At 40.1% G+C, this 23,343-nt stretch overlaps 1 protein-coding gene across 1 annotated transcript in view; it reads left to right on the plus strand.

Moving 5' to 3' along the window:
- gsg1l (gsg1-like) overlaps positions 1-23,343 on the plus strand; it is a 55,120-nt gene that overhangs the window by 13,283 nt on the left and 18,494 nt on the right. Inside the window, exon 2 of the mRNA XM_050069577.1 lies at positions 7,040-7,087. Within this exon, the coding sequence (XP_049925534.1) occupies positions 7,040-7,087 (48 nt within the window). The remainder of the gene's footprint in view (positions 1-7,039; positions 7,088-23,343) is intronic.

Here is a 23,343-nt window from a genome sequence, read left to right on the forward strand (position 1 = left end):
CTCAGAGCAATTATTAGACCTTACGCTGGTGCAGTGGGCCCTGGGTTCCTCCTGGTGCAGGACAATGCCTGGCCTCATGTGGCCAGAGTATGAAGGCAGTCCCTGGATGGCCATTGACTGGCCCTCTCGTTCCCCTGACCTAAATCCAATTGAGCACCTATGGGACATCATGTATTGGTGCATCTGATGCCACCAAGTACCGCCACAGACTATCCAGAAGCTGACTGATGCCCTGATCCAGGTCTGGGAGGAGATCCCCCAGGACACCATCCGCTGACTCATCAGCTATTTACACACAGCCAAGAAATCGTTCACAACATGTCGTGCTGTTGATTTAAATGTCTGTAATAACTATGGGACAGTCAAGTGTATAGGCCTGTTTCCACCGCAGGAACTTCGGGGTAATTTTACGGGGCTGGGGCCGTTGGTGCATGTCTCCACTGCAGGAACCACCCCCGAAGGACAGAGTTCCGTAACTTTTACAGTGGCTAAACAAGTCCCTGCCTTGGAGTAGGTACTCAGAACGGCCCCGAAAAACTCCTGGCTGGGGCTTGGGGTTTACTTGGTGCTGATTGGATATACTCAAGGCGGGATGTGACGTCAACAGAAAGCGACAAAATAGCTGGCATTTTTAAAACTCAGCAGACGAGGGTTAGCTCGTTCATAGCTTCCACCGCCATGTAAACGAAGAGACACGGCCGAAACACAGCAACCACCTCAGCTCCTCCCGTAAGGGATAATGGAGAGTGAGCCGGTGAATGTTGAAAAATAACTCCCGACAGGGGAATGGTACCCCGACATGCAGCGGAAGGGAGTTATTTTTCAACTATCACCGGCTCACTATAGAGGAAATCGCTTTGTTGTTTACAAATACTTCCGGGTAGAAAACCAGCAGAGTTTAGATATATATATTTACGTCACTATATCACCGTTTAGACTAATCTGATGTTTGTACAGTCTATAAACACAATGATTGAACAAACATTACTATTTCTGTGTGCACGTTTTGTAATTAATAACATGGTTATCGTAGATTAGCTGGGCTAACCGTTAGCTGTTAGCCGTTAGCTGTTAGCGGTGTCTGTAATAACTCAAACTCAAACGGTCTGTGAAAAAAATATTTTTTCCAGCGGATATCTTTGTTACAACATGACTGAGCTAGCAAAGCAGTTTTGTGTTGCTATGTGTGGTATTTATTCAGTTTTGGGAAATCACGATTAGGTTTAGGTAAATGAAGTTACTGTGGTCAGGTTTAGGAAGGGTTCGGGTTCCATCACCCCAACCTGCCTCCTTACAGACTGCTCTAGGCCACTTCCTTCTTTACCCCCATCAGTGCATTGGTCACTTGATCGCAGCCTTCCAAAATACCTGAGTTATGCACAAATTGCTGGCTCATGATTACATGGGATATGTATGAATTTTGTTGCATTACTTTTAATATAAAATTGGACAGTTTATGAGAACAGTGTGTTTCAGTCTTTGTGCTAAGCTAAGCTAATGGGCTCCAGCATCATATTTACCATATAAACTCAAGAGTGGTAAAGGACACATTACTTCCTGCACCGACCCTAAAAGTTGGTGCTGAAATGAAATGACAAGGTAAAGAATTGTTAATTTTCCATGTTATCCGAGTGTTCTCAAGTAGCGTCGGGTCTTAAAAAAAACTAGGGCAGACTTGAGAGCCTGAGCAATATTGGTCTGACCTGACCTGGAATTGAGGTGAAGTCTGGACCCAAAGACCCAGTCAGAGTTGAGTCAGATTCTTTGGCTCTCACAGAAGTTGCTTTTAAGTTGAACACCACTGATTTTGCACATCAAAGTGTGTTTCCAGGTGTTGGGTTGTACTGCTGCATATGTAAAGAAGTAGTCTAAAGCCTTTTGTGTCTCCAGAGGGAGCTAACGTGTGAAGTCTGGAGGTGTGGAGTTAACAAGGAGTGTGCTTACCAGACCGCTGTAGCTTCTCATCTCTGCTTGAGGCGTCAGGCTATAACACAAATTAATCTTTGACCGAAAAGTCGGCGGTTGACTTGCATTGTGGGTAATGTAGGCACCGTGTTTTGACAAAGAAGAAGAATGTGTTGAATAAAAAAGACGATATTTTTGGTTCTGTTGCATTGATTTTGATCATTTGTAAGAGTCCAAGTGTTATAGAAGAGTGGCAGTGAAGTACTCTTTTAAAGACGTGTAAATGAATGTACCATAAAAAATGTTCAGCACATTTGTTTGTACGCGAATAAGACATCAGAAAAGGTGTCTGTCTGCAAGGAGACAGGAGACAGACACTTTTTCTTCTTTTTAAAGTGAGTTCTCTGTGTGTGGTCTGTACCTGATCAGGCTGAGTAATGCAGTAACTGCTGCAGAAGTAATGGTACGTTAGCCATTGTTTCACAAAACAATTCATACTCATTACAGCTGCAATTAGCCCCAAATGACATCGGATCACTGATTAAACAGACGGCAGAGCTGCCGGCTGCAGGGCGAGAGAATAACGAATGAGTGGTGTAAAAGTGAGAGTTGAGATTGTGAACTAAGAAATACAAGAGAAAGAACTTTTAAAACACCTGAAGCCTCTTTTATATGAATCTCTTTCATTACAACATGATGGACTGGGAGCGGGATAAGTGGGATTTTTTGGTTAATTGACATATTAGAGGAGCATTTTCTCTCATGTGCCATCAGAAGGTGTAGGAATACTGATTGTGCTGTTAGTTAGTGCTGTCGTCAGGTCACAGACAAGCCCGCTCTCACTTTAATTACATTTTAGATTCATGTCCTAATCAGACGCTGTGCTGCTCACCTTTTGGCTGTGGCACACTTTCACTGCGGCTCACCAATTCATCTGTTGCCTCCACTCTCTTTCTTCACATCCCTTGAGTTTTAACCTTGGAAAAGATGAATTATAATACTTCAGATGAGTTTTTGAGCAGTATTTGTCAAACGCTGCATTTATAACAGGTCATGAACCAACTTTCAGCTGGGGTTGTTATTATTGCATTTTCAGTTAAAGTTGGGGAGCTGGCAAACAAAAAGGAGCGTTTAATGCAAAAGGAATTATACACATCAGATAGTTAAAGGTGATTTACATGGATGACATTTAGATTTTAGTCTGCACCTGGCAGATGGGGGAATCAGGAAAACAAAGGGAAGAATCAGCAGGACATAAACAACAGGTGGGCAACAGGTTGATGAGGGAATGACAGACAGCTGAGCAGGAAGCTGAAAGGGTCAGATCATCTCTAGGTGAAGGAAACTCACTAAGCAAAACTAGAGGGCACATGTGACATGGCAGGTGGTGTGTTTGGCCCTCTATCATTTTTGCCTTGGTACCCTGTGGCCACCTAAAAGAAAATATAAGATGGAACACACTTACCCTCTGCAGACTCCAAAAACACTTTTCAGTGATGAATCCTGAAACTGCTGTGCACAGACATTTAGATACAGACAGTAGTGACAGATATTAGGTCTCAGTGGTTGAAGAAGTACTCAGATCTTTTACTTAAGTAAAAGTGGTAACACCACAGTGTAGAAATACTCTGTTACAAGTAAAAGTCTGGCATTCAAAATTAAGTTAGTCTACTTATTTTCAGAATGGCCCATTCAGAATAATATATAATATAACTGGATTAAATTGCCTGATGCATTAATGTCATCGTCACTTTAATGTTGCAGCTGGTAAATGTTGAGCTAAATTGAACTAACTGATGTAATGCTGGGTAGCTTTTGCTTTCCTTGCAAGATCAATTAAGTCTTATCCTTATCCATAATAATACATCATAACTGATTTGTTGATTATATTTTGTGCTATTAATCCAGTCTGTGAGGTAACCAAAGCTTTTAAAAAATGTTAGTGGAGTAAGAAGTAAAATATTTCCTTCTGAGGTGTAGTGGAGTAGAATTGTAAAATAGCATCAAATATAAACACACAAGTACAAGTACTCAAAGTTGAAACTAAGTATAGAACTTGACAGGGTTTTACTTTCCACCACTGCAGAAAGTACCTACAGATACTGGTTCATGCCACTATATAGTGCGTGCTGAATAGTGTGCACAATCTGGATAGTATGCACAATCTGAGAGTATTTGAATGTCATATATAATGCGTCCTAGCCCATCTGGCAGTCAAAAATTTTGGCATTGTACATTTCTGAAAACCATACGTTTGTATGTTTCATATCCATCATATCAGCGTTTCTAAAGTGTTGTAGTATATGAACTGACTTTGTCATTGGGAGGAGGAGGGGATGGCGGATGGTGTGAGATGCAGACGAGACACTTGCCGAACTGCAGACCATTGTTCAAGACCAGCAACTAACAAAACTAGTTGTAGTAAGCACGCCATTGCTGTGTTTCCAGTGGGGATTGTGTCAAAACATTTTCTTAATCATAACCAACTGTTAACCACAGCACTTTAATAAACATAAAAAAAACTAATGTTTCAAACAATTGGCTATATAATCATTTACAAATGTAACGTATTCTTGGTTTGCAGAAACATACAATGGCTATTTTTATTTTGACAACTGAGTTGCATGTCCAGGTCATATGGGGTTACCATAATTACCAGAGTGCAAATAGCGTTCATGTCAACATTCAAGTCACACAGCAATGTTTCTCATTTCTACCTTCCATCAGATATGATATGCGCACATCACTGTGTTTTGTACAAAAAGAAATTAAATTGTAATGTACGGACACAAACAGATCTCAGTAAACTTTAACATTGGAATGTTAAACACAACAAGAAAACATTTATTTATTTATATTTTCATTTTCTTTGTTTTGTTTTCTGTGATCTTCCTGTATCTAGTCAGCAGTATATTTATTTTGTCGGTTGTCTGGTGCACTATATTCTCACAACCTCTTACTAATTTGTATGTAGTTTGAAACTTGGCCACAATAGACTCAAGTTTCAGTTCAAGTCTATTATAGCCTCTGAGACTAAATCATCCTCAGTATCCAGGAGACAAACAGAGTATCTTCATCTGTTGTTTGGCAGGGTAGGATGGGGGTTGAGTGTGTATGGCAGTGTGATTGTGCTGGTGTTCAGGTTGGTTATGGATGAGCCTGCCTGCTGCCTGTGACACTGCAGAGGCTGAGTTATGGCTCGTGTTGTGGCCGTTGATCTGTGACCTGCATGGTCCCACCAAGCTCTGATCAACTCTCTGCAGCAGGAGTGTGCCAGGAAATATGCAATGAAAGCCAAGATGAAACTGCATTATGCAAAACATTTCCAACATTAATATTGTAGTAAAAATGCTATAAACTCACCATTAAATACAACTGTTGAGTGTGTTATAGCCAGGTGTGGATAGAGGATAAGGTTTGATAAACCCACTATATATAAACACTGATAAGTTTAATCAAAATGTGATAGGGTTACTGTAAAATAACTAATGATATGATGACACTGGCAAATTTTATTCACAACTTGATCTGCTAACACAATTTGCATTAAGTCTTAATCAGAGGATACAAGATAAATATCAGATCTTTTAAAAGGCACATCAACCATCAGCACAAGAAGAAAAAGATCCACAACACCAACAGCTGAATAATACAAAAGAAAAAAAAAGCCTGAAGGAAAAACAATACACAACCAAGCTAGCAGCTCTCTGAAACTGTGCTGATGTTATTATGTTTACCACGGTCACCATTTTATTTTTTGCCACTTAGAACTAAACACACAGCTCAGTCGCAAGAGGAAAATGTTGGCATTGTACGTCTCTGCATACCACCATACCTTACATTTATATGTTTCGTATCATATCAACGTGTCTAAAGTGTTGTTGTATTTGAGCTGACTTTGTCATGGGGAGGTGGAGGGGATGGTAGATGGTATGACTTGTAGGCAAGACGCCTGCCAAGCTTCAGAAACCAACAAACAACAAAACCAGTCTTCCAGCAGCTTTTTGGCCACCAAACATGGCTGTTTTTTAGCGACCCGTCCCTGTGTTTTCACCGGGGATAATGCCATGAAAAGCGGTTGTTTTTTACCAAAACATCACTGCGTTTATGCCAAAACATGATCTTTCCTAACCATAACCTAGTGGCTTTTGTGCCTTAACAACACAACCACACATTACCCACAGTGTTCTTGAAATGAAAATGTTTCAATGTATCCGCTACATAATTATGTACAGATATAACCTATCAGTGGTATGCAGAAACGTACAATGGCAACATTGTTTCTGCTGACGGGGTTGATAAACAAAGTACAGCTGATGCTGATTTGCTGAATTTCATTAGTTCTGCAGGCATTTGGGCCTAAAACATCGTCTTGGACACATTAAAATGTTGACCTAATGTTGACCATGGATCACCAAAATTATAATAATTCATCCTGAGGGGAACATGAATGTCTAAACTACATTTCATCACCAATACCTGTTGAGATATTTTTGGAAAACAACAAATGTGGATGTAATGGTCGCACTAGTGGAAAAGTCAGAGGGATTTGTCCTCTGGGGAACATGAATGTCTGTACAAATGTTCTTGGCAATCCATTCATTAGATGTTGAGGTATTTCAATCTTGATCAAAGTGGTGGACAAACAAAATGACTGCTAGCATGGGTAAAAAGCAGATTCTTTCATCCATCTAGCATCATGGCTGAAGACTGTTTTGTCACATAATGTCAGTAAAGGTGATGCAAATTCCTTGCTGCCAGCAGAATATTACAACACAGTGTTGATACTGGAATACCAACCAAGTCACTGACTCACTGTGTCACTGTTTGCGAGCCTGACACATTATTAGTTTGTATTATCGGTTTCATGCACTGACACTAACGCTCATTTTATCCTTCTCTCTCTCCTTGTGCATTATTTTTCATCCTTTCATCCTTGTCTCCTTCTCATTAATCACTTCATCCACTCTGTCTTCTCTCCTTCCGACATCCCCTCCCTTCTCTCATCCCTCTGTTCTGCTTCATTCCCAGCTCATTTCACCTTGCGCTCTTCACCTCTTTTCCTCTTTATATCCATCTCTTCCTCTCCCCATTCATCTCCCCCCTCCCCTCCCCCCTCTCCTCTCTCTCTCAGGTGAGAAGTGTCGGAGCTTCATTGATCTGGCCCCAGCGTCGGAGAGAGGTGAGTAATGACCGTCATTAGGCATCGCCGCCACTCCCTGCCGCTCCCCACCTGTTCGTTAAGCCTAGGGAAAACCATGGAAAAAACAAAAGAAATATACACACATCTCTTTATTGGACTCTTCTGTGTTTATTAGGAGTCTAGAGAAGCTTATTTTTGTCTGCATTTAACCCTATTCAGATACATTTTCCTACAGAGAAGAAAATGTGATTTCTAATGTCATTGTTCACATCAAGTTTTTTTTTGTTTTTTTTTTAATTAACCTCTCTCATTTACTGGCAAACCTCAACCTACTGCTTAAGAATATGTACTCTTACAATTCAAAAAATATATATGTAAACATAGACACATAGTTTTCTGATAAATCTGTTAAAGTAATCTTTTTCAAGTGAGATGAAACAGATCTTGCTTCAGCAGTAGGTAGTTTTGTGGCGGGCTGTAAGAAGGACATCTAATAGTACAGGAAAGCTGTGACATGTTCTTAATGTAAATGAAATCAAGGTTATAGTAAATGACTCCCGAGTATCAGCTCCAAAACAAGAAATGACAGATAAGGTGAAGTTTAAAGTGAGAAGAGGAACAACTTCAGAGAAAGATTGGGCTTTGGTTAAAAACAAAAAAAGAAATTACTTGGTGGAGATCAGTGAAAGATGGTAATCATATTAAAAGAAATTAACACATTTTCACAGACAGCAGTCTAGTGGTGCATTCATGTGCTCCTTGGACGATCCCATTTCTTAAGTTGGGAAGTTGTTCTTCCGACTTTGGTGTGTTCATAATCTTTTAAGTCGTAATGTGAAAAAACATGGGTGCTACAAAGAAGATGTGATGTATTTTATTGCTTGTAGCATTTAATATCCCAGTCAAGATTTATGTTGCGATCCAAGAATGTTGACACAGTTTCAAGCTGTATACTATAAAGTGTTTGTATTTTTCTCAGACTTGTTGCTGCATCAGTACACCCCCTAAAACCACTTAAATATTGCTTTACATTTGCTATCAGGGTTAATGCTGATAAATACGTTTTATTACTAATCTAGGTCACTCTTTGTGGGCAAGAACTTAAAGTCACAACCTCATACCATATTACAAACTCCATGTGAGCAAAAATGTATGTGTTTCTAATATGTTTCTTAATATCACCCAAATACTCACTTTCATCTAAGGTTGTGCAATTAATCGTCTGGTGATTGCTATTACGATTTTGAGGTCAAACGATTTCAAATTAATGAAATCGAGGGTAAACGATTTTTGGTCATGGACGCCCGGAGATGTTATTTTGTCTTCTATGGAAGCCGCGCATGTGCAATACTGCCCCCTCCCCTCCTCTCCTCTATTCACTCCACGAGCCAGTGAAGTAGGTGAACTACGAATAATGCGAGGGGCAGGTGATCGCGGAAGATTTCAAAAACAGCATTCGGAAAAAATGTGTGTGTGTGTGTGTGTGTGTGTGCGTGTGCGCACGTATCTGTGTGTGTCTCCACCGTGCGCGATACAGAGAGCAGAGGAAAATTGTAAACGCACAACCATGTAGAGACAGAAATGACATGCCGTCGTGTAAACAATATAAGTCATCACATGCGCTGCATAATCGTTTGCATAATTGTGATTTCAATTTTGACCAGAATAATCGTGATTATGATTTTTTCCATAATCGAGCAGCCCTAGTTTTGTCTGACATGTACCTGTGAAATATGATGTAAACTTGGCAAGTCGTGCACCAAAATTTTCACCGACTGTCTGAGTTGTTGTTCCGAGCTAAGGGGGCCTTCATGTGCATTTTCCCAGTGGGGAACTCGTTTTTCCAATTTTTCTGACACCACATGAATGCGGGGTTACTTTGCTTAAAATTTGCACTTATCAGGAAAAGGTAAAAATTTGTCTTTGCCTCCCAAAATCATTCATAAATCTATTTCAATCAAGAGAGACACGTTTTTAAGGTAAAAGAATATTTATTAACATGTGAACGAATGAATAAGAATGTGGAAAGTCTTTGGCAATTAGACCCCGTAGAGATGGTTTGATTTAAGGAGGGTGATGAATCCATAGCTGAATAGGGAACCCCCCCTGGAGGTGGAGGAGGGTGCGAAGATTCTGCCTAAAATGATGGCTGACAATAGCAGAAGAGAGAGCAGATTTAAAATTTTGCAGTGGCATCCTGATTGGCTGAGAGATCGTGGCAAAGTGTGATTGGATAACTAGAAGAGTGAACACCCATAGTCAGCTGATTAGACAAAGTAGTGAGAGTGGGATGGAGAAAAATGTGAAAGGGTGAGCTTGAGAAAGGTCTTCCTGATTGAACCTACGCTAAGCTTCATTTCATGATGAACAGGCTATGGTTATGATTTGGAAAAGGAAGCGTTGTGGTTTGTGGTACAATCAGAACTTTATTAAGATGAGGGGTTCTTTGTTGTTATAGCGGAAATAATAAAAGTGTTGGGGCCAAATAACAATGGTGGTCATGGTTAAAAGAAACCACTGTTGAATGACGGTTGATAAGGCCAGAGATATATTCTTGCTTTCATGTGTTTGTGTAGTGTTCATGTCTTGAGCAGAATTGGTCACATGCTTGCCCATATGCTTTTTACAAATACTAAAGCTTGTGAATAAGAGTGTAAAAAATTCAATTGAACAAGTCGCTGTCAACTCAGCTCCCTTACATAGAATGCTGTGGACCTCCCTTACACTTCAGAGGTGAATGACTTGAGTCGACAACAGTCCCTAGAGTTTTCCCCTCTGGGGACAGTGGTTGGTGTGCAATAACAGGCCCTGGGAAAGCTGTGATCAACTTGTTTCATTGCTCCCTCATCTCTGTCTCGGGTACGGTACTCACGCTGCATTCCATCTTCATAGCTGGTCACACCACATTTAAAAGGCAAAAGTGTCCCTGCTCTGAACACAGCAATCACACTTACATACAAACCGACCAAAACAACCATACCAAGACCCTTTAGAAAACGTGGTCTGGGTCTGGCTTCAAACAGATTCTGAGAAGGTTTGTTTTGCTGTGAAAACGTTGATCTGACCCAACTACAAAGGGCACTCTCCAAGTTTGAACTTCCATAGCCAGGTGTGCTTTGCATGCTGGGATGGAGATGGCTGATAATTGGGCAGATACCTTTTTCCAAGTAAGTATAGTTGTGGCTGGAGCAGCTACATGACTCGCCCACCATACCTACACATCAATCCACTATCATCCACCTTCTCCCCTTGTGAAGTGGAAGCCCTGAAGAAAAAGTTAGCATTTAGCTAGTTATGAAGTGTTAAAGGAGAGGCAGTTAAGGTTAGGGTAAGGGTTATATCTTGTTACATGTAAAGTGAATCATGTCTTCATATATAATGAATTATAGAGTAGATTATTGCTTGGTTTGGCCTCGTGTTTATTCACTACAATGTCAAGTTGTAGTGGGGTTCAAAGAAGTGTTGCATGAGAGGTTTTGTCTTTTGTCAAACAGAGTGTGGCTGTGGCTGTACGTCACAGTTTTTTAGGACCCTCTTCCTGTGTTTGCTTTCTCGTTCCCTCTTGAGACACTCATTAACCAATGAAAGGAGTGAACACTTTCATGATACCTCTGATTCTGTCATCAGAAATGTGGTTTTTCACATCCTCTACAAGCACTTCATTTGAGGCATCCTGAGGCCTTCACTGTGATTATACTGACAGAGGAGAAGGTAGAGAGAAAGTGACATGTATTAATTGATATGAGACAAGCTCAGCCTTTTCTGGGGTATTGTCAGTTTTGATTTATGGAAGTTGTAGGAACCTGTACTCTAATATAAATGAAGGTGACACCTTATGTTCACACCCAAATTTAAGCAGATCTTAAGATAATTTCCTAAAAAGAGGAAACTCACTGTGTGTTTTCATTACAATTTAACTTTTTCAGATGAGTACGTCTTCTTTAAATCATCTGTCATGGCTGATACTTATGTTACCTTCATGAATAAATTGATTGTAGTCGACACGTCAGTCTGGTTTTTAATCATAAAGGTAGTTTATATTTTTTCTACTGTTACAAAGTAGGTCTTAATTTTTTTAAGTATGGAATTCTTCCTTTTACATTATCGTTTTCGTCGTCATTAAAACGTGTTTTCTTTGGCCTTTATTTAATCTTTTCTTTATTTGTTTTTTTAATATGTTCCTTCATGCAAAACAGGCAGAATATATTTGTATCAGGAGCTAGATAATGACTTACCTCTCAATTACCTCCTCCAGATTCCTCCTAACTGCAGATGAGAGCAGGTTATTTCTAACACGTGGTGTTTATATCCTACAGCTCATAAAAGGAATACTTGAGCGTCCAGAAGAAAGAGAATATTTTGGTGCATGTGGGCGTAGCCTCTAATTCACTGTTTCATGCAGAGCTGGTAGTTAATAATGAAAGTTCTCTGATGGTTTCATCTGTTAATGCCATCTGGAAGAAGAGCAGGAGTGTTTTGCACAGAGCAGTGGTGGATGATATGATGTATCGAGCGGGCCGACCTTGCTTCTCACACAAGGATACAATATGTTAATCGGCCTTCCTTTGAGCCCTACATGCTCACTGCTGTGTTTTATAACACACAGCTGCTCTTCAGTTAGATCCAAGTTCGTTCTTAATGAAAATTGAAACAAAATACACACAAAAATCCAATTTGATTAGAAGGAAACACTCAGAGAGTCAGGGTCATAGCCAGGCTTTTACATGAACTGCGGTCATGACTGCAAAGTTCCCAAGCGGGACCGGACCACCTGAGAAACACATGACTAGCCACCAACCAAACTCTGCCAGACATTTTCAGCAGCGAGCAATCTATCCACTTTTTTTTAGCGTGTATACATGTATATAATAACTCTACCAGCATCTCCCTCTCTCCCTCTCCTCCACACACACGCATCAAATTCACAGGATATAGCTTTATACAGTCTATGGCAGCAACAGTCATGTGCACAATAACAAAGAATTAAAATTAATATTCCTCCTGACATCACAATACTGAGTGATGAAAGTAACGTTATCTAAGCATGAAGAACACAGACATCAGTATCAGTCATTCATCCTGCTCTCTGTCCCCCGTCTACTGAGGACACTCACTGTCTGCAGGTCGGCTGCCTCAGGTACATTTTTAGATTAAGTATTTGACCAGGGGCGAAAATACCATTTCATAGTTGGGGGACAATAAACAGTAAAATTTTAGAGAATAATTCCAGGGGGGGGGACAAGGAAAAAAAGTTGTAGCCTGTCTGTTATACAGCATCTTTTACCGCAATTTGACGCTTTAATCTTCTCTCTATCTCTCCAACAGGCAGAGTGAATGTCTAACTAACTAAACATTTCCTGCAATTAAACTGGTAAACTGGTTTATGAACAGTGTGCTGTGAGATCTGCCACTGCGCACCTCACAACCATGCGTAATAGTCGCACGTAATGACTGCTCCTCGTCTTTTAAACTGCACGTCTTTCATGTTTGTCTCACTGACAGGTGGAGAGCCTACAGACAGGTACCCATTGCTCCGTCACTGACTGCTCTTGTCCTGTCCTCTCCCTCTTCTTTCTCTCCTGTCCTCTCTGACTATCACTAAACTCTGAGCTTAATCATTAGCTTTTAGCTTAGCAGCACTCGTAATTGAGTAGGCTTTTGAACAATGCAGGAGAAATGTTGCAGACAGTTTATATTATCAGCCTGGGCCTGGGGCTTGTTGTAACAGTAAATGGGATGTGTTGTAACTTGTGTAAGTTAAACTGTGTCTGTGTGAGTGTACATCTTACCCTGCAATGCGCGATGTGGACAGCGGTTCCAGCCACACGCTGCTCCTGCTGCCAAGCAGCCTCGCCCATTGGAAAGAGTGTGGGATATACCACTACTAGGAATGGGAGGGGGGGACTAAATCTTTTAAGATTTAAATAGCACATTATTGCATGATTATAATGAGCACCGCTTACATTGTGCTTTCAACTACTGCTTTCAACTACTGCATTGTTCAAAAATTATTAATTGTGTCTCAAATTATTCTAGGGGGCGACAGCTTTACTGAAGGGGGGAGTCATGTCCCCCCTGTCCCCCCTGGGATTTCCGCCCCTGTATTTGACTACATACAGACAGCTTTCATCTTAGTTAGGCCAGCAAGCATGATGTGCTTGTGTAAACCACGATTGTAAACCATAAGAGCGGTGAATGAGAGCACTGTGGTCAAAACAGACTGATATATGGCTTTCTTCATGCTGAACACATGTATATAACGGCGGAGCTTATTGTTATTATTGCAGTCTTGATTAAATTTGCCTCGGACCGTTTAATACCGGTTCTCGGTACCGATCCCTGCTCAGGCCACTCAGAGGTTACTTCTGGGCCACAGGCTGCTTATTGAATAGGCCTGATTTAAAAGTTTAGTTACACTTTATGTCAATTTTATTTCCCTCTCCACTGCCACCACCACTTAATTTTGGTAGACAACAATAAATTGTTTTTTTCCCATTTATTTTTGTTTTTTGCCTCAAACCAAATCAACATTTGAACCTTAATTAATTGATTTTTTTGGCCCTTGTAGGCACACAAGTCATTGTATGTTTCTGTGAACTATGGATACGTTCCATTAGCATATTGTTAGGTAGCAAATAGGTAAAACTTTACACTTCAAAAATGCTGTGGAAAACATGTGGTTAGGTTTAGGCACAAAAACTACTTGGTCATGGTTAGGAAAAGATCATGTTTTGGCTTAAAATACCCAGCACAATCATGCTGGAAAAGCAATATGTCTCTGTAAAAAATAACCATTTTTTTTATGCCACTATCACAGCAGGAAACTCAGTGATGTCTCTCTAAGAAACGACCGATTTTTATGGCACTGTCCCTTCCAGACAAACAAAAACAGGTCACTCAAAACACCCACGTTTTGGGGCTGTAAAACCTAAAAAGCTGCAGACACAGCAATGACTCTAAAAAACCATCCACTTTGTTGTTTGCTGGTTCCAAACAGTCTGCAGGGGTGTGCAGATTGGCAGGTGTCTTGTGAATCACCTTATAAAGTTCCTGGTATGGCAAATATGGTATCAGTTAACTTCCTTATGATCATGATCACCAATATGTTCATCCTAGTGGTGTTTATTTCCACCTGGTAAATGCATTTAAGTCCAGTATTCACTCTCTTTAAGCTCTGTCTTTGGTCTCTACCAGCTGCAGCAGGATATATCTGTCGCTCTAGCTGCTAAATGCTCCACTGTGTTCACCAGCTCGTCAGTGACTGTGTCTGTCTTCTGTTTGCTGCTGAGCAGGCAGTATACAGGGGGTTTATTGCTGAAAACTTGTGCTTGCTGCTGTTGAAAGTGTTGTTGATCAGAGCAGTGAGGCTGAGCCAGAACAGTAAGTGCCATAAAACCAAAACAATGAGATGAAAGATGCAATACGGCCTCGTATAGCTGTTGAAAACTGCGAAGTTAAGTGATTTGCCACTATGAGCAACATCCTTCACATTGTACATTTGATCCATTGTTGGTATGTAAATAATGATTATGCTACTGTAAGATATTTAGTGTGAAAAATATCAGAATCACCGTTAAAAATCCAACATGTGTAATCACAGGATGTAAACTCCTCCTTCTGTCATCAAACTCCCCTAATCTGTAGTGTTTTATCTTCTTTTGGAACTGCATCAAAATTTGCAAATCATGAAATACATGTCCAAACAAATCTCTTTTCCCTTGGCTTTTCTTTTTACCAAACTTTAATGAAATCTGATTGTAGGTATTTAAAACTCCTGCAGACAAACAAACAAGAGAGACAGAAAACAGATCCTCTCTGGCAAAGATAATTAAAGAAAATCAGATGATAAAACTTTTAAGAACTAAAACTAAGCCGAAGTGATTATCAGGTAATCCCAAATTAAACAAAAGATGCATCCATCCATTGTGGAGTGACAGCATGTGAGACAAACTACAAGGAGTGGCAGCCTGTTGCATCTGGTCTTTGATTAATTGATTGTTGATTGAACACAAACTAGAGAAAGTTTTTAGGGTGATCTGGTAGTCACGTTGTTGCACTTGTGGACTAAAAGAGAAACAGTCTGAAAACTTCCCTGTGAATGAAATTCAATTAAAAAGCAGTATAACATTAAATCAGCTTGTATTTGATCTATTATGTAATTTAGCGCTAATACAATTATCTAATTAATCAGTGGAAGGAAAATTAATCTATGACAGTCTTAACTGAACTGCTTAATGGTTTTGTTTCTCATTTATCAAGTGTGCTCCTTTCCTCCGTTTCATATTATTGTTAATTGAATGTGTTTTATGACCATGGTTGAAACGAAATAATTTGAGGACTCTTAGTTTGTGCAAAAAAAAAAACTTTCTAATGGACATTCCACTGATATTTGACATATTTTAAAGTAAATTATTTAATTGATCCCAAAATTAATTGGAATATTAAGAAGTAGTGACATAAATAATTGGTTGTAACCCTAATTTAATTCACTAGAAATGATTTAAGTGTATTTAACTGACTCTTCTGATTTGATGTTTTATCCTAAATCCAGCACTTAATCAATTAATTAATAATCTTGTCAGAGAGGCTCCCTGTGGGTCTAAATCTTAATAAAGCTGGGTTCTCTTTATGGAAATGTTTTGTAAGATGGCGCTAAAAGTGTATAAGAGACAGAAACTGTTGACACTGCTGACACACTGATGACAACACACACACATAAACACACTCTCACTGAGAGTAATTAAAGATGTAATTATTTGAGATGAGGCACGGTCTGATGAGCTCCTTCCTGTCCCTGAAAGCATGTTTTATTTACTGTTTAATGAAGTCTCATTCTGCTTCATCTACTGATACATATTCAATAAGAACAGAAATGGGAGAAAATTATTTTGGTCAATATTGTTGCATCGTGAGTTTCCCTTAAAGGCATTTTATAACTTTTGAATTTGTTTCCATCGACTGGTTGCAAATTAAAGCTGCAGCTAACGAGAAACAGAAGAGCGAGGTTGGTGTATCACAGTGATACCTCATTAAAAAACTGATTATTAAGACTCCTTGATGGTCAGAGGCGTAAAAAATGTAATTCCTGTAACTTTCCGGGTCTTGGATTCAACCCTGGAACAAGATCTGCAGGTCTTCTTCCGTCTTTTCTTTCAAAATTGCTTTTGTTTTGTACAAGGTAAAAACGTTATTATAAAAATTCAGCATGTTAGACTAGGTAGAGTCTAAATGCTAACATCAGCATGCTAACCTGCTCACAGTGACAATGCTACAGGCCGCTCTCACCAAAAACAACCATAAAGGTTGACTGTGCAAGCAGCTTATAGTGTGGTGCAGCAATGAGCCCTAAAATACTGAAATGAGTTAGCATTTTAGCACTTCCAGTTCCCTCAACTTGAAGTCAATGGGTTTTCTGAAAGGGTTTCTCTGTGGCTAACACAAGCTTAAGAGACTTTCAAGTTTTGCTCTACAACCTAAAAGACCTCATTAAATACACCACTCTTGAATTTTGAAGCTTTTAGTTGGCTTACAAATGGACATTGCTAACAACTGGCTAAATAAGACTACCGAACGTCATTACACTGAACACATTTACATCATGTGACCAAAGCGTAGTTCATTTATTACCTTACGTTAGCTTTTTACTCCTGGTGATTGCATTTATGCTTTAAAAGTCACTCTTTTTGTCATTTTTGAAGAAAATCTTGCTGAAAAAAATGTATTATCATATACAGTTGTTTGCCACAGAACTTATTTTCTGTAAATTTCAAAATCCAGTGGGAAAATCCCATTGGATTTTTGGGTAGGGAACCAGAGTGGCACTAACATCCATGTCAGCAAATAAACATCATCCCTCAGGACTCTGTTATAATATCCTGGATACGGCCGCTACCATCTTGCTCTGGTGACATCATTTTGAACCAGAGTCCGCGCAGTAGCAGTCTTCGCAGTATCAAATTTACTGTCCATACACCTGTCCAACCAATTGCTAGCAGCGCCACTGAGTGCGAGCCAGCTGATATAAAATAACTGAAATTACTAATTAACACCAAACTAATCAGAAAAACGAACACAATGAACATAATGCAGTGTGAGAAAAAACATCTTAAATGACAGAAACCATCTTTGGGAAAAAAATTGTTTGATGTGTACATAAAGTTTTAGTTTGGCTCATGTCCCATCCACTAACATTAAGTGGGCGGGCTTTATGGCTTATACTGCAACCAGCCACCAGGGAGCAATCAAGATATTTAGGCTTCACTTTTAACAAGCTGTCATGCCGTCCATCTTTATATACAATCCATGATCATGACCCATACTTGCATGTGTTGTAAGGCAGCGCCCTCTAGTAGCCATAGTAATTATTACAGCAGGAAGAAGCAAGTGATAAGACGTAATGTAACAAAGCAACAAAGTCTGTGTCATGTTGTATAAAGATGGAAGAGGTCCCTGTAGGATGGGCGGGATGTGTGGTGGATGGGTCAAACAAGCACAGAACTTTTACCCCATTGACGTCTTTCAATAATAACATAGCATATGGTGCTAGTGTGTAGCAAACTGCATTAGTGATGTATGTGATGTCTGCCATACGACTTACATGATGTTAAGTTAGGAATGAATACTTATTTGAAGTCAAGCCATGATGTTTTATGGAAACCTAACTACATAGTTTTGTTGCCTAAACCTAACCACAAAGTTTTATAGCGCAGGTGCGACCATAATGTTAAGGACATGTTTACAGCTGTGACCGTTGGGACTATAATATATGTCATTTTGGGGACGGTCATGTCGTTTTGGAAGTGAGGGAAAATTGACCTATTCTGACGTTTAGGTATGAAAGAGTGTTGCAATGCTAACATGCTGATGTCAGCAGGTATAATGTTCAACGTCATAGATAGTACATGAATACGTCATACACCACAGCATAAATACAGTAGATGCAAAACATAAGATACATCCACATTTATACACACACACCTACTGTATAAACGTATACACATGACATTTACCAGTGTGTTTTGTTGAGTGATGCCATGGCAGAGGGGACAAAACTCCTACCTCAGCGTGCCTGTTTTCAGGCCAGGGATCTGTTTCTACGACCAGATGGAGGTAGTGTGAAGAATGCGTTGAGAGGGAGCCTGGGGTTCTCTGGTGCTCTGCATATGATGGCTTTGCTGTTGAGGTCTGAGAGGTCGGTGGTGGGAAGGGCAATACATTTTGGAGGCATTGTGTGTGATGCATATGAGTATGAGTTTGTTCCTGTTGGAGACAGTTATCATAAAGGAGAAACAAGGGGAACAATAGAGGAGAGGGTTGAATAGTTTAGAGTGTTAGCATGCAAGCATTAGCTAATTAGCAGTAAACACAAAGCACAGTTTAGGCAGATGGGATTGTCATTAGTTCTGCAGGTCATTAACCAAAGTATTGGACAAATTACATCTGAGCCTGGTCTCAGTTCCAAGTGGTCAAATACCAATGCTTTGTAACGCCCCTTGGCGTCTAATACAGACGCTCAAGGCTCCCTTTAGCGTCTGTATGAGACGCACTGGGCTTTCAGCTAAATTCAGTGTGCTGTAATAAACCCATCCGTGGCAATATTGGATGCTCAAAGCAACTGGAGTAATAAGTCTGCATGATTGGGGTGGTAGACAGGTCAAGCAAATAGGACTCTCACCCGGGAGACTACTGTTTGTGTCCTGTGTGAAACCAGAAGTCAACATTAACTTATTTTATTGTACATAAGTTGGGCAAGTACATCACATCACATCATGTCACGTCATGTCACGTCACGTCACGTCATGGTACGTCACATATTTACATCACATTACATTTAACCGTAACCCATAACAAATACAGTTATTTCGAACCAAACCATGTTTTTTTTTTCTAAAACTAACCAAATACGTGTTTCACCCAGGACACAGTTGTGCATCTCATACAGACACTAAAGAATGCCTTGTTGCTCAGTATCAGACGCAGACAGGACTTAACAAAGCATCAGAAGTTGACAACCTGGGAATGAGAATGGGTTATACATTTTTGATCTGATATATGGCTCTAGATGAAAAGTTAGAGGATCACCAAAGTTATTACAATTCATTCTGAGAGAAATATGGATGTCTGAACCATATTTCATCACAATTCATCCAGTCATTGTTGAGCTATTATAGTCTGGACAGATCGACATTGCCATCCACAGAGTCACACAAGCAGCATAATGTGTTGTTCTATAAAGAAAACAACAGCATGAGGAGACGCTGTTCAGTTTTCTCTCTGTGTTTGTCATTCTGAAGGTTTCAGCTGCTGAGACACTGCAGGTTTGTAGTTTCTCCTTCAGATGATCTGAGCAGCCGTCACATTAATTTTGCACCTTGACATCGTAAAGTGGTTAGTGCTGCTTTTATCACTGATGCCCCTCAGAGGTTTCTGCTCATCCTCGTCCTCTCACTCCTCTCTTCTCTCCTGCTTCTCTTTTTCATTTTTCAGTGGTTTCTTCCCAGCTCTGTCAGCCCTCAACTTTCACCAACTTTGTTGGTCTATATCATGACACAGGGTGTCGTTTTACATAAGACTTCACCTGTTCCCCTCAGATCCATCACTGCTCCCTCTGACTGTCTGTCTGCTGTCATTAGGAAGTCTGACTTCACGCTGCATTCATGGCTTCATGTTAAACACTGTTTATATGAAGCCTCTACTGGAAAATGCCATTCACTCCAGTTTATATATTGTAAATGCTATCCTTTAACTGTCTACTGTTGTTTTATACAACACTTTTGCCAAATTGAAATTCCTGAAACGCCACAGTGAGTTTCTGTTTATATCGTTGATTGCTTAAGATTGGATAGCTCTGCAGCTGTTTCTTAGCAACCAATTTACACATTACTAAAGTCTTTATTAGCTAAGCCATTTCTTAAGTTTTAATGATGCGGGCTAATTAAATCCCTAATTTGAAACTAGTTAGTAGTTGCTAGGAATTTAGGAAAAACTTTACACACAAACTTCAAGATGGATTTACCCCCCTTAACATGCCTCCAATTGTATATCTGTGAAGATTTGCAATTTTAAACAGAAATCCTGACTTTGGAAACCCTGGCTCTGCCGAAGTAGATACATGCTTTCAAAAATTCTGATTTACATCTTTTCAGTATCAACCCTCCAGATATCCCACATCATTTGCCACTGGTTTCTTGTTGTGCCTTGTTCCTGAATTAAAACACAACCTGACGCAGCTGCACAAGTCTGGAACAATCTTTTGTTCTCATCTTTTTGCCATTGCTTTCAACTAAACTTTTGGCTGTACCGTATTCTTCCTTCTTTTTTTAATTCTACCATTATACTCTGTCATTACACTCAATGTCTAACAGAAAATACTTTGAATGTAGCAATGTGGTTGCCTTTCCCTGCCTGAGGAGATGTGTGACAGAAAATTAGCGATCAATTTTGGCTGTTCAGGGATCCTGTAGCTTCCCCAAACTCACTGATGTTCAAATTGAAAACTCAGCCTGGAGGTCGTACAGAGTCACAGAGCAGATAATCCTGTTTAATTCTGTGTTGTGAGCCTCACCGATTCAAGAGGAGCTTCTGCCTTTCAGAAATTATAAATGTGGAGAGCCGTGTGAGTTGTGATGGTGAGAGTGGATCCTGAGGGCACCTTCGGTTACAGGATGACAACTCCTCTCTGCTTTAAAAATGTTCACATTTCCAGAGCGTGTAAAAGTACAGTAAGGTTGTAGAACTTGTTCATCATCCTGCATAATGTCTCTCCCTGCTCTGATGGGATTTTTTTTCTTCCACTCGGTGTACAGCCCTATATGACCAGAGGGCTCCGCCGACACAGTAAAGAGCCAATCAGTGTGTGTCAAACAAGGTGGTGGTGAAATCAAACACACCCTCCCCTCCCCAGTCGGAAACAAATACTTCACCTTGTTTTGAGCTCTAAGTGTCATGTACTGCCTGCAGAGGAGAGACGTATCGTCATCCTCCAAAGATTCATCAGAGTTTCATCAGTACTTTCTGGGTAACTGAACACTGGATGAATAAATGAAGACAGAATAAATGGAGGGACAATTCAGCGTTGTTGCCCTCAGTTTGTGCCTGGAGGACAAAAATACAACAAAAATGGAAATCTAATATTCACATCGCTTGCTGCACATGAGAGAACCAGGACTGAAGGTCAATACGGACATTTTATTTTTTTAAAAAGGCTAGTAGAACACATTTCATACACATACAGAATATATATGCATCAGTAAGTATTATCAGCAAAATGCATTTAAAGCATAGTAGCTCAAAGGGTTAGTGGCGGCCCTCAGAAACATTCTGTGTGGCCCCTTAACGTGACATGAAATGCATGCATTTTATTTTATTCGTCCACAATTCATTTCAATAGTTTCACTTCCAAAAGCTTACATTTAACACTACTCAGCTACTGTGCCAAACTGTGCCCCTCTAACAAGCTTCTCTCAAGTCATCAATGACAACTTGCAGAAAGCTATTGGTTGCATAGCAACTAGTGGCACCTCACGAGTGTCACAGGAATCACACTCTGTGATTAATATTAGCACTGTAAGCTAAATCCAGTGCACATCTCTCAACACAGTCATATGGAGACTCCCTAAATTGGCACAGTCATCAAAACTTTGAGAATCTCTGACTTAAAGGTTCAGTGAGGTTGCAGAACTGAAAATTCTCCCATGTGCCAAGCATGTAGGGGAACTATGGTGGCTACGCGAAAGGCTCTATCTAGAGCCAGTGTTTGGTTTGTCCATTCTGAGCCACTTTAGAACAACATGGCAGACTCCATGGAGGAGGACCCGTTCTGTATCAACAGCTCTTTCGAAGTTGACAAAAACACAATGGGTCTGTTAGAATGACCATAGCGGCTGGATGATGCAGTAAGACAGCAGTCAAAAGGCAATTGTACAGTGCACCATATCATAGGTGTTTATTCACCAAACCAGAAAAAAAAACACATACAGCGGTATAGGCATGGCAGCATTTACAGATGGGAGATCTGACCAGCAACAAGGACAGATGGAAACTGGCGCCTTTTATACCCTATCACTGGTGCACTTGATTGGATGCTCCCATTAACAGGTTTTTTTAACAAAATATATTATCTCATGGCTAATCACCACGGACAATATAACCAGCATACAATTACCATAATATTTACCATGACTGCTGTACTGCTATTTACCCCCCCAGAATAAACACAAACCCACTACAATAAATATACATATATACACCAACTACCAAACCCCCCTCTTCCTATCTCATCACTTGGTCTCTCCCGGAACCTTTAAGTTGGTGTTCGTACGCCCGGGGAATCTTTTGGCCGAACACCCTGGAGAGGAGAGGAGACACAGGAAAGACAGGTAAGAATCTACACAAACAACTAAAACACAGGCCGCAACTTTAACACACTAATGAAAACTTTCACATTGCAATATTAAAGCACATTTATGTTATGTCTGATGAACCAAAACTCAACAGCACTTAATTTTAACTGTTGTCTATCAATTATGAACCTTGTAGGTACACACACAGTATTGTCTACTCTACCCCCCCCCCCCGGTGAAGCAGATCATCCACAACCGCACCTGGCAGAAGACAACACACGTCACCAATCACTACTCATCAGTTTCACAATGGTTGAAATGTTCATCCACATGCTTCACATATTCAATAAAGCTCATGTGTATGTAATGTGCAAACTGCTCTGTGCAAATCATGCTAATAAAGTGCAACTATCACCATGAAAGTGCCATGTGCCATTATTAAAGTGCCTAATTAAGTTGTTTGTTTAAAAGTGACATTCATACACAGACCCAGTTGTGCAATATTTACAAGGCCAAAGCCATCAGTCACTAGTAACGAAGGGCTCTTCGTTACAGGGTCTCATTCATGAAAAGTGAGTAAATCTGTGTATAGATTTGCACATAAAAGCCTACGCTACTAATGTATGTATGCATCGTCTTCAAATTATTTGAATCTTAATAGCCTAAAGCTTTGTTTTATACAACATAAATGAAACATTTTTCAAATCAGATTTATTCATTCAAATGATCAAAAAGCCACAAAAAAAAGTGTTGTCTCAAATAATTCTTTCAGCTGGCGCGTGCTCCTTCGTGGCTCCACCACCTGCTGCTCACGCTGCCCCTGCTGAACCCAGGCACCGAGGCCGAAGAGGCTGTGATCCGGCTGTCCTTATGGATATTTTTATTATCATTCGACATTTAGAAAGAATGTGTAATCTATTGAGTCGATTTACATAGATAATTCACAATCATGAA

Source organism: Epinephelus moara, chromosome 18, assembly GCF_006386435.1.
Source record: "Epinephelus moara isolate mb chromosome 18, YSFRI_EMoa_1.0, whole genome shotgun sequence".
Classification (NCBI taxonomy): Eukaryota; Metazoa; Chordata; class Actinopteri; order Perciformes; family Serranidae; genus Epinephelus; species Epinephelus moara.